Source organism: Rhinoderma darwinii, chromosome 5, assembly GCF_050947455.1.
Source record: "Rhinoderma darwinii isolate aRhiDar2 chromosome 5, aRhiDar2.hap1, whole genome shotgun sequence".
In the NCBI taxonomy this organism is placed as follows: domain Eukaryota; kingdom Metazoa; phylum Chordata; class Amphibia; order Anura; family Rhinodermatidae; genus Rhinoderma; species Rhinoderma darwinii.
Genome location: NC_134691.1, coordinates 58,214,560 through 58,228,945, shown reverse-complemented (window position 1 = coordinate 58,228,945; position 14,386 = coordinate 58,214,560). Strand labels below are relative to the sequence as shown.

The 14,386-nt window shown below is 40.0% G+C and overlaps 1 protein-coding gene across 3 annotated transcripts in view; it reads left to right on the top strand.

The window, feature by feature from the left end:
- The first annotated feature begins 3,548 nt into the window (after positions 1-3,548).
- Positions 3,549-14,386, top strand: part of LOC142651395 (carbonic anhydrase 2-like) — a 40,008-nt gene continuing 29,170 nt past the window's right edge. The window contains exons 1-3 of one of the 3 annotated variants that reach the window (XM_075826038.1): positions 3,549-3,650; positions 4,652-4,844; positions 5,881-6,078. In XM_075826038.1, the coding sequence (XP_075682153.1) occupies positions 4,811-4,844; positions 5,881-6,078 (232 nt within the window). In that variant the 5' untranslated portion in view covers positions 3,549-3,650; positions 4,652-4,810. Of the gene's footprint in view, positions 3,651-3,732; positions 3,973-4,536; positions 4,845-5,880; positions 6,079-14,386 lie in introns of those variants that run through there. The other 2 variants (XM_075826040.1, XM_075826039.1) reach the window with 2 other exon arrangements.

The following is a 14,386-nucleotide window of genomic DNA, read 5'->3' as shown; positions in this document are numbered from 1 at the left end:
AAACAAGGGCAAAATTCTCTCTTTTCTCCCATTCCCCCCATAAAAAATTAAATAAAAGTTAATCTATAAGTCCTATGTACCCCAAAATAGTACTAATGAAAACTACACATTGGCCTGCAAAAATCAAGCCCACATACGGCCACATCGACGGAAAAATAAAAAATTTACGTCTCTTGGAATGCGGCGATGCAAAAACAAGTAATTTTTTATTGTGCAAACGTAGGAAAACATATAAAACCTTTACATATTTGGTATCCCCGTAATCGTACCGACCCATAGAATAAAGTTAACATGTTATTTACGCTGCATAGTAAACGGCGTAAATTTATAACGTGAAAATTAATGCTGGAATAGCTGCTTGTTTTCAATTCTCTCCTAAAATAAAGTTAATAAAAGTTAATCAATATAATATAAGCATCTAAAAATGGTACAATTACAAAATACAACTTGTCCCGCAAAAAATAAGCCCTTATGCAGCTATGTAGACGGAATAAATTTTTTTTTTACGACTCTTGGAATGCGACCGTGAAAAAACAAAAAATAATCCTTGGTCATTAACGTGCAAAATGGCCCGGTCATTAAGGGGTTAAAAGGAACTTACACTTTGAAATAACAAAAATATTTTCATGTTTGTATTTGTGGCAAAAACTTTTTGGGCACCACACATCAGCACCTGGCATGATTATATAACTCAATGGTACTTATAGTGCTCAGTTCAGAGAGGACAAGTAACATGATGTGTAGCTTCACTTTTATGACCTTGAAGTGTGTATTTCCCGGGTTGTATGTGCGGTACACATGCTGCCTTACTGCAATGGGGCCATGGACCCATATCTGGCCATAACAACATCTGTATGGGTTTTGTAGTCTCTCCCTAGGCTCGGATGGATTTCATCCAGATAGTTTACCATATTTCATAAACATACAAATAGAAAATTTGAGATTGTATATATATTTGCTATGAAGCCCCTAAATAAGTTCTGGTCAAACCAATTAACTTCAGAAGTCACATAATTAGATGAATAAGGTCCCATGTGTACAATCAAAGTGTCACGTGATCTGTCACATGATGTCAGTATAAATACACCTGTTCTGATAGAATCTGCAACACCACTAAGCAACATGAAGACCAAGGAGATCTCCACACAGGTCATCAACATAGTTGTGGAGAATATAGATCAGGGTTGGGTTATAAAAAAATATCCCAAACGTTGAACCTCCCACGGAGCACCAATAAATACATTATAACAAAATGGAAAGAATATGGCACAACTAAAAACCTGACAAGAGAAGGTGCCCACCCAAACTCACACACCGGGCAAGGAGGGCATTCATCAGAGATTCAACAAAGACCCCCGCGATAACACTGAAGGAGAACCACAGATCCACAGCGGAGATGGAAGTATCTGCCCATGGACCATTATAAGCTGTACACTACAAGAGTGGGACTTTATGGCAGAGTGGCCAGAAAAGAAGTAATTGCTTAAAAAAACATAATAAAACAAGTTTTGAGTTGGCCAAACAGCATGTGGCAGGAACATTGCTTGGTCACATGAGACTAAAATTGAACTTTTTGGCCATCATGGGAAACAGAATGTGTGACACAAACCCAACTCTTCCCATCACCCCAAAAACAGCATTCCCACAGTGGAGCATGGTGGTGGCATTAGGCTGTGTGTAGGCTTTTTTTCATTGGCAGTTATGGGAAAGCTGGTCAGGATTGAAGGAAAGATGGATGGCAGTAAATACAGGGTAATTCTTGAGGAAAACCTGTTTCACTCTGCCAGAGATTTGAGACTGGGACGGACGTTCACCTCAGAACAATGACCCTAAACCTAATGCTAAAGCTAAACTGGAGGGGTTTAAGGAGAAATATATAAATGTCCTGGAATGGCCCGAGACATGGCTCAGACCTTTATCCAATTCAGAATCTGTGGTATGACTTGACGCTGCACACTAATCCAACCCATCTAACTTCAAGGAGTTGAAGCAGTTTGGCTTGAGCAAAGATCCCAGTGTCTGGATGTGCTAAGCTAAAAGAGAGATACCCCAAGAAACTTTCATTTGTAATTGCAGAATAAAGTGGCTCCACATAGTATTGATTTTCAGGGGGTGAATACTTATGCACATTAAAATATTTTGCACCTTCAAAGTGGTAGACATGTGTAAAGCAAATGGTACAAATCCCCAGAAATCCTTTTAATGAAGGTTGTAATGCAACAAAACAGGAAAAATACCATGAGGGGAGGGGTGGGGTGGGGTCGGAGGGAGAAAATTTTGCAAGGCACTGTATCTTGCTAGATCATGATGTACTGTCACTTACTCAAACATTAACGTTACTGAAGTGTCTTGGGAGTGAAAAGACATCACCTCCAGCCAGGATGGGATGTCTATTCACAATCCCGACACTTCGGTAACGTTTGCGTGGGACTTAATGACAGCAAGTGTAATCTTGCGAGATCACGCTTGCTGTCATTAAGTCCCACACAAACGTTACCGAAGTGTCGGGAGTGTTAATAGACATCGTGCCCTGGCTGGAGGTGATGTCAATTCACTCTCAAGACACTTCAGTAACGTTAATGTGTGTGTATGTGACTGCACATCGTGATCTAGCAATATCACTATGTGCAGAGTACATGAATGGAGAGAAGTGTATGACGCTGATTGGTCACTTATTGGTCAGCGTCATACACTTCTCTCCACAACGCCCACTTGGTCAAAAAGTAAAACACGCCCAGTTGTCTATTAAGAAAGTCATTAGCATAAATCTAAATTAGGTCATAACTCTGTCAAAATTGATCGTTTTTCTAAATAAAAAACACTGCTGTAATCTACATTACAGCGCTGATCTCATTATGTAGGAGATAGGGCACTTATAATGTGGTGACAGAGCCTCTTTAAGGCTGAGGCTACACACAAACTATTTGTAGTAAGACCGTTTCCATAGCGTAATCAGATTAACAAAACATTTCTAAGCGATCTTCATATAACTGTAATCTCCCATAAATCCCAGCATGTAGAGAGAAAAAAATTAATTGGCAGTCACTTCTTGATTGGAGCAATTTTGCAGAGATTTACAAGCTACTTTATGCATTTATATGGATCTATTATAGTAAGCGATAAAAATAAGTATAGTCCTAGCCTTTGTTAAAGGTGTTGTAAAGACTTGGAAAAACATGGCTGCTTTCTTTAAGAAACAGCGCCACACCAGTCCATGGGTTGTGTCTGATATTGCAACTCACTGAGTTAAAATACAACTCACCACCTGTGGACAGGGGTGACACTGTTTTTGGAAGACAGCAGACATGTTTTTCCAATCCTGTATAACCTCTATGATAAGCTGCAGAGTACAAAAATTGTGACGCGTTCTAATTATTCTTCATTTTCACCAGCAGATGTCAATGTCGAGCCAAAAACCAGCTAGAAAAAGCAGAGTCAGTCTACGGTAAACTTGTGTTATATCTAATATCCCACCAGCAGAGGGCAGCATAATACTAGATATGTCATGTAATCCTATCCTAATTAAAAAAAAAAAACCGGATCACACAAACGCAGCTCCGCGTCCCGGAACGACAAGGTCAATGTATGATTTATCTCAATGCCTGATATTAGGTATTATTTTTGGACCATGCGGTGCAGGGGGAGGCAAGGTAAGTGCGTAAACGAAGCTGGGTCGCTTAGTGGCAGGGGTGCACGTCTTCTGTCTTTAATGCCTTGCACAGCGAGTGCCTGGCAGATTTGACATTCCTAATATGATCGGCTGGTGCATGTAAGCCTGTAATGTGATGGGTGCTGAGAGGAGGAGCACAGGTTGTAAATACCAAGGGATGAAGCACATGATCTATCAGATGCCATTGCTGTCTTAATTCTAGGGCTTCAATGGCTGGCAGAATCCAGCACCCAGCTGGCATGCTGCTATGTGGCTCATTGCTCTGGATTCCTACAAGTGCTGAAGAACAGGAACTCTTCAAGGTAGATCCTGTCCTCCTCTTCTTCTGCTTTACTTTCTCTATGAACAGAAAACTCTCAGTGAAGGGCATCACTCTGACAAGGTTAATGTATGTGATAGGATGGCATTGACCATGCCACTTTAAGAGAGGAGCGTAGGTATTTTTTTGCAATTCCCTTGATGATTTTACAATAGGATCTAGGACACGATCATAGGAAGCTGTCAGGTAACTGGAAGAGGTGATCGTCATATTGTCAATGAAGATTTATGCCCTGGTTAAATGGATGCATTGCTGTTCTGTCATTTTGTAGTATTGCGTGTTTTATTTGCTTTATATGTCCATTTACCCTTTGAGTTTTCTATGAATGTTTATATATTGTCCCATACAGTACTAGGTTATTTACATCACGGAGCGTGCATGGCGTATACTATATCCTTAATGGTGCCGTTTGTAGTATTGTATGTCTTGTCTCTCTATCTCAGGACAGTGCTGAAATACACCAGTCAGTTCTGGAGAGGACTTGTTCTGGGTGCTATGGGACTACAGATCTGTGGGTGTATTTATTATGTGTATCATCTGTATACAGAAGAACTTCGAGATCAGGAATGGGAGGAGTACAGGAGATGGTCAGTAGAGTATAAGTCATCACGCTGGTACTTTAAAGAAGGATGGGTTCTTTTTTACTCTCCGCCCTAAAACAGGCTGATCTCCGAAAGCCAACCCCACCTGCTGAGGTCTGAGTGAGATGGAGCTGGTGGGACCCTATAAAGGCCCACAAGAAAAAGCCTGGTGGCCGACACTCACTCATTGGCAACCAGCAAAGGGACTTGTCCAGCAGAAGGAGCTGAGAGCAGAAGATAATGGCACAGTCATGGGGATATGGTCGTGACAATGGTGAGTGATGGGAACGTGTTTCTGCACCTTAAAGTGGCACTTATGAGAACACGTTGCGGTATGTTAACGGATGACATTAAACCATTAAACTAAGTCTTTCCAATGGGTAATGTTTGGGTCAAGAGATCATGGACTTTTTTTAAGGTCAACATGGAGGACAACATCTATTTTTGAATTCTTCGCCTTGTATGTCTAGTCAGTCCGTATCGCTTTTCATGGCTGTCCTCTCGCCATAAATAGAGTGGCCTGTCTTATTCATTGCAGTCGATTGGCTTTTCATTAACATGAAGAGTTTCCCTCCAGGCTGCAGCAATGGGAATACACATTAAACTAATTCTATTTGGAAGTGTTTCAATATACTAATCATTCATCTGACAGCATAGATTTGCCCAAAACTCTACTGCTGCATACAATAATAGGTTGGAAATAATGGCTGATCAGCTCCTGGAAATATCGCTATTATAGTAGGTTCCTCTTAGTGAACAAACATACACAAACCTCTATTCATTTCCTAGTGGTTTAGGATTTTTCCACGTTACCTTGAGTCATCACTGTGTCTGCTTAGATTTCCTGATCTAGTTCTCTCTACCATGACCTTGAAATGACAAGATTGCTAGAATTAAGATAATCTGCAATATTTATAGCGTTTCCTCAAAAAGCCTCTTCATTCTGACCTATTTTAGGGGGGTAATTATTGGTTTGTGATCCTGTCATCTTCATGTAGGCTTTCCCGAGGGCAGTCGTAGAGTCTAAACGATCTCCTGAATGGGTTAATATCATGTAGGATTATTCCACACAGGACTCCTGCAAATTCAATATTAACTTTTTGAAAGCTACTGATTAAACTTTGAAACATTTTGCAACATTGTAGCGTATTCATTGAATTTTGACCTTGAAACACCTTGTCAGCATTCATAGTTGTTGTCTGGAGTGTATTACAGATGATTATATCCAGCATATTATTGATTTGCTGTCAATTATGATACAATACATCTTTAATGTAAATATATTATAATTCGTTGTTCTTTTTTGATAGGACCCGCCACGTGGCATCAATCCTTTCCGATTGCTCTTGGGGAATCCCAGTCCCCTATCGATATTAAAACAACTGAAGCCAAACACGACCCAGCACTTAAACCTTTGAACATCAGCTATGACCCATCTACTGCGAAAGTCATCCTGAATAATGGCCATGCCTTTAACGTTGAGTTTGAAGACTCTGAAGACAGATCAGGTCAGTTTTTCCACTGAATGCAGTTATTAGCTGGACATTGACCGCGTAATGCTAAGCTTGGCAGAAACATTGCATTGTAATGAATTGTGTTGTCATTGCTCATAATTGTTGAGTTGTGGTGTAATTTATATTACATAGAATAATGTACCACATTTCAACCAGTAAAGAATCATTCATTCATTCATTCATTCAATTATTCTACTATAATCTCTCCGTGGTGTCACTTTGCTACTGAAAAAGCCCCTTTATTCTCTGGGTTAGTGGGGGTACCAGAGGTCGGACCCAAACCAATCATAATGTTATAACATATCCTGGCAATATACCATAACATCATATTTAATAATTTCTAGTAGGAGATGTATTCACTTCATATATAAGAGTAACATTGCAGTAATCTCCCAAAGTAGATCCTTTACCTAGAAATACGTAAAAGTCTTCTCACTAAATCCCATAGGACACATAAACACTGTGTGCATTGTGCTCTGCTGTGAGTGGCAACCTAATCTCTATGCTGGAAAGCCTTGTCTGCCACTCTGTACCTGCACTGGTTACAGGTGCGCACATCTCAAGGTTACTGCCGGCTTATCTGTAATAGATATGTTGTGTACACACGAGAATAGTGAAGGTTCAGACTGCTACTGTAACACCAGCGCCAACTCACATTTCTCGTTCCAAAGCAGCGCAACATTTCTATCGTGTGGCAATGTTTACTGGAGAAAACGATAAAAAAAATTAACGATAATCATTCATTTCTAATGTATATTATAGTAATTATTTTATCTATTCAGCACCGGCCATTCTATCTATCTATCTATCTATCTATCTGTCTGTCGGTCGGTCGGTCGGTCGGTCGGTCTGTCTGTCTGTCTGTCTGTCTGTCTGTCTGTCTGTCTGTCTGTCTATCTATCTATCTATCTATCTATCTATCTATCTATCTATCTATCTATCTATCTATCTATCTATCTATCTATCTATCTATCTATCTCATATCTATCTATCTATCTATCTATCTATCTATCTATCTATCTATCTATCTATCTATCTATCTATCTATCTATCTATCTATCTATCTATCTATCTATCTATCTATCTATCTATCTATCTCTCTCATATCTATCTATCTATCTATCTATCTATCTATCTATCTATCTATCTATCTATCTATCTATCTATCTATCTATCTATCTATCTATCTATCTATCTATCTATCTATCTATCTATCTATCATAGATGTTTAAAAAGTAGGCAGCACTCCAATTTAAAGTGAAAAACTTGCTTTTAATAGCCCTCGTGCAACTTTTAGGGCTCCCTATGTAGAGCCGAAAACATTGCACGAGGGCTATTAAAAGCAAGTTTTTCACTTTGAATTGGAGTGCTGCCTACTTTTTGAACATCTATTGGAGATTTGGAGCCATGATCGGGCTCCTAAGGCGTCCACCCATCCATAATTTCAGCTGGTGCTGCTGGACGGTGGACTTTCTATCTATCTATCTATCTATCTATCTATCTATCTATCTATCTATCTATCTATCTATCTATCTATCTATCTATCTATCTATCTATCTATCTATCTATCTATCTATCTATCTATCTATCTATCTATCATCTATCTATCTATCTATCTATCTATCTATCTATCTATCTATCTATCTATCTATCTATCTATCTATCTATCTATCTATCTATCTATCTATCTATCTATCTATCTATCTATCTATCTAATTATATTTATATGACTTACACATACAAGCCAATGCCATTGCCTGGCTACTGTGTCATTGTAGGATTTATTGACAGAATGTACAACGAGAAGTTCTGTGCAGGGACACCAGTTTATAAGATCATTATCTTTCACCTCTGGAGTCACCATACAAGGAGATCATAGGTTTTATGGAGTGACGTGTTTACTACTTGCAACCTGAATAACAGCTACATTCTCCCTGGACTCACTTTGAGGGGCTGCACCGTCATTGTATTAGGTTGGATTTACACACAGCGTTTTGTTGCATTTTGAATGGTGTTTTGAATAGCGTTTTTATGGCTTTATAGTTGCGATTTTTAGTGCGGCCAGATGTTACATTAAAGTCTATAGTAAAATATAAAACGCACTACACACAACTGCATTTTGGTTTGTGATGTTTTGAGGCAATTTTGTGGTCAGCGGCATATTTGTCCAAACGCAGCATGCACTGGGTTTGGCGTTTTTTCAGATGTTCTTCCTATAGATTTGTCTCGCGGATTTCAAAAGAGCAAAAAAAACAAAAACACATTTACAAAATGACGTCAAATGAAAAACGCCGCCATACACAGCGCCTAAAAATGCCTAAAAAAAAACCTGCATATTTTATTTTAATTACCCTAGAATTTTTCAAAGTATTTTTTGATGCAGTTTAAATTGGCAGAAAAATTCTGAGTGTGAAGGAGGCCTAATAGTGGTAAATAATAGAATATAATGAAGAGCTGAAGTTACTGCTGAGCGGCCGCTGTGACTTCCAGTTGTCTGATGCTAACAGCTTGCGGAGTCCCCTGATAGATATGAAGAGCGTGTTTGTAGCAATAAATTAAGCAGTTCATTATTGGTCTCATTTATTATCCCGGGTCTGCAGGTGTTTGTACAAATGATTTAGAAAAGCTCTACAGGTCCCTGTGCTTGACCACAATACAAAGTGCATGAACCTGGTGGTCTGCAACCATTAAAGTGTGTGAAACTACAACTCTCAGCATGCCCACATGCCCGTATAAGAGCCATATGAGTCACCAAAATAATTTGGAGTCTACACCATCACTGCCTCGTGGGTGATTACGTGTATAATTTAAAGTTCTGCAACTTTCTAAGATAACACCAGTTAATATTCCCAAAATATAGAAATCTATAATTGCTTGAAGGCATAAAGCCAAACCAATAAAGGTTCTGCAGGAAAAAATGACGTTTAAAATATCAAATATCCATTAAAATTTGAATCTTCATTATTTCCTTCATGACATTTATTGGTTTAACTTTCTAATATAGTTTATGTATAATGTTGAAAATATTGGCTTGCAGTCAGTGAATGGAAAAATTCTTGTTTCAATGTACAGACTGATAGCATAGTCCTGAAGATGTGTTCGGCCTCATGCACTTGACCGTAATTATTATCCACAATTACAGATCCGTAATTGCGGATAAAAATACTGATCCATTCATTTCTATGGGCCATGGACACCTTCCCGCACCTTCCCGGGCCGTAGAAATGACTCGCAAAGAATAGGACACGTCCTATTTTTTGCATTTACGGACTGTCCAATACTTTTTCAAGTGAGCACGGACCGCAAATGCGGGCGACTGTCTGTGGCACGTCCGTGCCGTAATCACGGACCGTGCAGGCGGGTACGGCCGTGATCAGGAGGCCGTACTCACAAGTGAATCTCTCCTTACAGTCTATTAGAGATCGCTCGTAAAACAAGAACTGCATCTTTGCCAGGAGAACATGAGCAGGATAGACTTTCAGCCTCTTAATGTAGGCAATAAATGTTTGCACTGACTGCCAGCAAATATCTTGAAAACCGTAAGGAATTGATATACAAAGTGCATCAGAAAGTTTTTAACCTTTCATTTTATATTGAATGATCTTTAATTAAATCACAATAAAAAAACGTTTAAAAGGTCCAATGGTCCAACTTCTCAGCCCAGTGAGGTCGTATGATATCAAGCACTTCTGATGACTAGAACAGCGAGGTCCACTTTTTATATAAAGGCCGTACCTAGGAGAGTAAGGAAAGATGTTTTACCATACATCAGTGTTACCAGGACCTCAAACTGCATAGGGTGACAACTCGCTACCAGGTTACCCTTCAAACTAGAAACCAGTAATAGATATCCGCACCTCCACGGCATATATATTGCTTGTAAATACCACCTACAACTGTCACTAGTTGCACTGCATATATACGACATACACGTACCATCAAGCAGATATCTGTGTAGTCACTACAGTTGGCTATATGACTTGACGTGATGCCAACTACATCACGTTTCATCCTACAGAAGTCTTGTAAGACATAAGTGGCAGTGTGCCAAGGAGAAAGACTCGGGTCTCTGCCAGTTTAGTACACACCAGAGGTCAATACCTGTCTTCTTCATTCAGTTTATGAAAACATTCATGTGGTTCACTGAAGTAACAATAAAGTAAAAAATACCTTTTATTTAGTAACTAGTTAAAAACAGGGGTAACACACCACTGTAAACATAAGCCCCACCGTGATTATTAAAAAACGTATTAAACAGAAAACACTGAGTCATTATAATACATCTAACTCGGTGTTTTTAGATATTTTGTCTGAAACCAGCATATATCCAGGGCACATCAATAGTACACTCCCCAAATGAAGCACAGGTGTCCGATAGAATCGGATCTCCTAGTGCTGGGTGTAACTCAATATGACTATCCCCAATGCAAACATTCCATAAACAGTACAACGACCCTACGCGTTTCAGGTACTCATCCTCAGGGGTCCGTATAATGGTAACTCTGGCCTTCACACCAGCGATAGAATCCTTTGAACAGCAGGTATTCTGCTGTGAGTCACGGCAAAGATGCGCGTATCGATGTCAACGGCATACTTCATTGCAGGCGCTACGTTACTATAAGCGCTAAACTCCACCCCTCGTGTTCTAGCGGCAAACATGAACTGACCAATCCCCGCACCCTCACGATTAGTGACACCTGCCCATGTGACCCCTCGCCGTCAGCTGACAACCAGGGGTCATCATCGGCCGCATCAGACCGCTCGCGCAGGCGCAGTAGAAGTCAAGGACAATTCGCCCAAACTGCCATAGTGAGAGAAGGTAAGCGCTGCACGATGATAGAATATAGGTAAATCTCGCGGGACAGTTAAACACCGCAAGTAGGCTGCCTGACATAGCAACTATAAAGTATTAATCACTTATAGGGTGGAAAGAAAAATACGATCCCTCATAAATATGGGGGACCGAGAGACGGTCGCCGTTGAAAAGCGGCAGACCAGAAAAGCCATCTCAAAACTACGTATGTTGAACAATTATAAACTCACCCACCCCAAGGATCCCAAGGAGATAGGTCGTTCATAAAATGTTAGATGAAACATGTATAATTTGTCTGCTCATTTAAACCTGCTGGATGTATGCATTCCAGTCTGTGGATCCATTGTGCTTCTTTGCGTAAAATCAGGTTATCCCAATCACCTCCTCTTTTGGGGGGTCTGACAAGTTCAATAGCTTGAAATTTTAAACATGCTGCCTGGCCTTGGTGTTTGACATGCACATGTTTAGATATTGGGGTATCCCTCTCATGGACAATATCTCCAACATGCTCCCTAATACGGCGACGGAATTGTCGTGCTGTTTTTCCCACATAATTTAGGGGGCATGGACATGTGATTAGGTAGACCACTCCCGCAGTCTTACAATTGACATAATCCCGAATAGTGTATTGTTTCTGTGTGGTTACGCTAGTGAAGCTATTGCCTTTAAAAATGAAATCACAGGCTTTACAACTGCCACACCTAAAGGTACCTGGTATTTGTCTGTCCAGCCACGTGCCCCTAGGTGAAATGGGGTCAAAACAGCTATGCATTACTCTGTCCCTTATATTTTTCCCTCTCCGATACGTGACAGACGGCCTCTGTGTGATCTGATCTACCAGATCTGCATCAGAACTGAGAATACGCCAGTATCTATTCAAAATCTGCATAATATCATTTTGTTTGGAATCATAGGTACCTATGAGTCTTGTGACCTGTACTTCTTTCCGTTTTTTAGGGATCAGAAGACATTGCCTATCAGCATCCCTTGCTCCCTCATAGGCCTTCCTGATGACCCTCTCTGGGAAACCTCTGTCCTTCAATCTCGTTTTGAGCTCCTTTGCCTGGAACTCAAAAGTCACCCATAGAACTACAATTCCTACGTACTCTCATAAATTGGCCTTTTGGTATGCCACTTTTGAGGGACTGAGGATGACAGCTATTCCATTGCAGGAAACTATTTGTTGCTGTTTCTTTCCTATGTACCTTGGTGTGGATAGTGCCATCTGGTGTTTTGGTGATTTTCAAATCTAAGAAAGACAATTCTTTCTCACTGATCTCACATGTGAATTTAAGTCCTACATCGTTCATGTTGAGGGCTGCTACAAAATTATGGAACTCATCCGCTGTAGAGTTCCAGAGGATCAACACGTCATCAATATATCTTATCCATAAACCAACAGATGAAGTCCAGTTGACAAATTTGTCCCCAAAGACAATTGTCTCCTCCCACCAGCCAAGAAATAAATTTGCATAGGTGGGAGCAGTAGGACTCCCCATTGCAGTACCACATTTCTGATGGTAAATTTTGTCTTCAAAAATAAAAATATTTCTTTCAAGGACAAACTGTAATAACTGCATGACAAACTGGTTATGAGCTGCAAACTGGGTACCTCTAGATCCCAAATAGTACTCGACTGCTTTATAACCACATTTGTGCGGTATGGATGAATACAACGCCTCGACATCCAGACTAGCCAAAAATGTATCTTTCTCCAAGGAAATGCCATCAATCTGTTTCAGGACATCCATAGTGTCACGTACATATGATGTAAGACTCAAAACAAAAGGGCGCAACACTTGGTCAACATATGTACTTACATTTTGAGTTAGATTATTTATCCCTGAAACAATAGGTCTGCCACGTAAAGGAGGGTACCCTTTGTGGATTTTAGGCAGGCTGTAGAAACACGCCATAACAGGAAATTGTGGGTATAAAAACCCAAACTCCCCTGCACTAATCAAAGATCTGCTCTTTGCATCACTCAAAATGCTCAGCAACTCTTTCTTGAATAATGCCGTGGGGTTATCCTTTAAAATGGTATAGCAGTCGTGGTTAAATAAAATGTCTTCACACATCTTCTTATAGCCATCCCTGCTCATGACCACAATGTTCCCACCTTTATCGGATGACTTGAGAACAATATTCTCTTTTTTCTCTAAAGTGGTAAGAGCTAGTCGTTCAGACCAAGACAAATTATTATCCATTCCCCTGCTATCCTGACTAAGATTTTTGATCTCATCTCCCACCATGTCCACAAATAAATCCACATTGGTAAAATCTCCTATAGGTGGCAATTTTCTACTCTTCATTTTAAGATTGGTGAAAGGACCTATACCTGGAGTGCGTCCAGATTCCTCTAATAACCCCTCGAGTGCCGAAAGGCCTTCCATATCAGACTCCTCCAAACCCAATTCCATACATTTTTTTCTATTATGATGTTTGAAAAATTTTATCCATTTCAGTTTACGAGCAAACAAATTAAGATCTTTTATCCACGAAAATGAGTCAAATTTAACTGTAGGGACAAATGACAGTCCCTTTTCTAATAGTGTAATCTCTGATGCACTTAAAATATATTCAGAGAGGTTGATGATTTGAAGCCTATCCATGTTATTCCCTTTCACTAATCCTTTTGACCCCTCAGCATATAGCGGGAAATGGGAGGATTGTTGGCTAAAAAATTGTTGCCACTATTAGAAGAGGCTCTCCCACGGCCTCTATTTCTACTTCTTGCTCCTCCCCTAAATTTGTGTTTCCCACCACTGCCTCCAAAGAAAGGGCCCACTCTTTCAGAGTCTGTAGTTTCACTCTCTGATGTGGAAGGGTCAGATTCCCTTGGCCCCCTATTGGTCTGTTGATATTGCTGTTGTTGTGTAGTGACAAAATCATACGCTTTTTTCTCCCTAAATTCTTGTAGATCTCTCTGGAACTGGAAGTGTTTACGTTCCTTGAGATGGTTGGTGAACCTTTCCAAAGTTTGTTGGAGGATTTTGTCCCTTTTATCAAAACCAGGGGTATCTACCAAAGACTTGGCTGCCTCAATCTCTTTTTTAAGCTCAACACTAATGAAGTCAAACTGGACCTTTTCTTCCTCTACCAGAATCTGCATCAGCCTAAGTGAGCTCCCTGTAATCTCCTGCTCCCACCTTTCTTTAATATTAGCGGTTTTTAATCTTGATGCTGGGACAATGGGGACCCTGAGACCTCTGGGAACTATCTTGTTCTTTAAATAGTTTTCCAGACTCTGGATCTCCCACCAACTTCTAGTATAATCTTTGTGCAATCTATTCAAATTTTTGAACGTGGATTTAAGAGATGCACCCTGAACTGAATACGTCAGTTCACATTCAGAAAAGACGCTTTTGGCCTCACTCATCCACCCATCTGTGTTTAATTCAGAAAGTGCAAAGGCTGCCATACCTAGATAAACTGAAATTAAATAACTGTATGAATTAAATGTAATTTCACTGTCTAGTTTGATAGAAA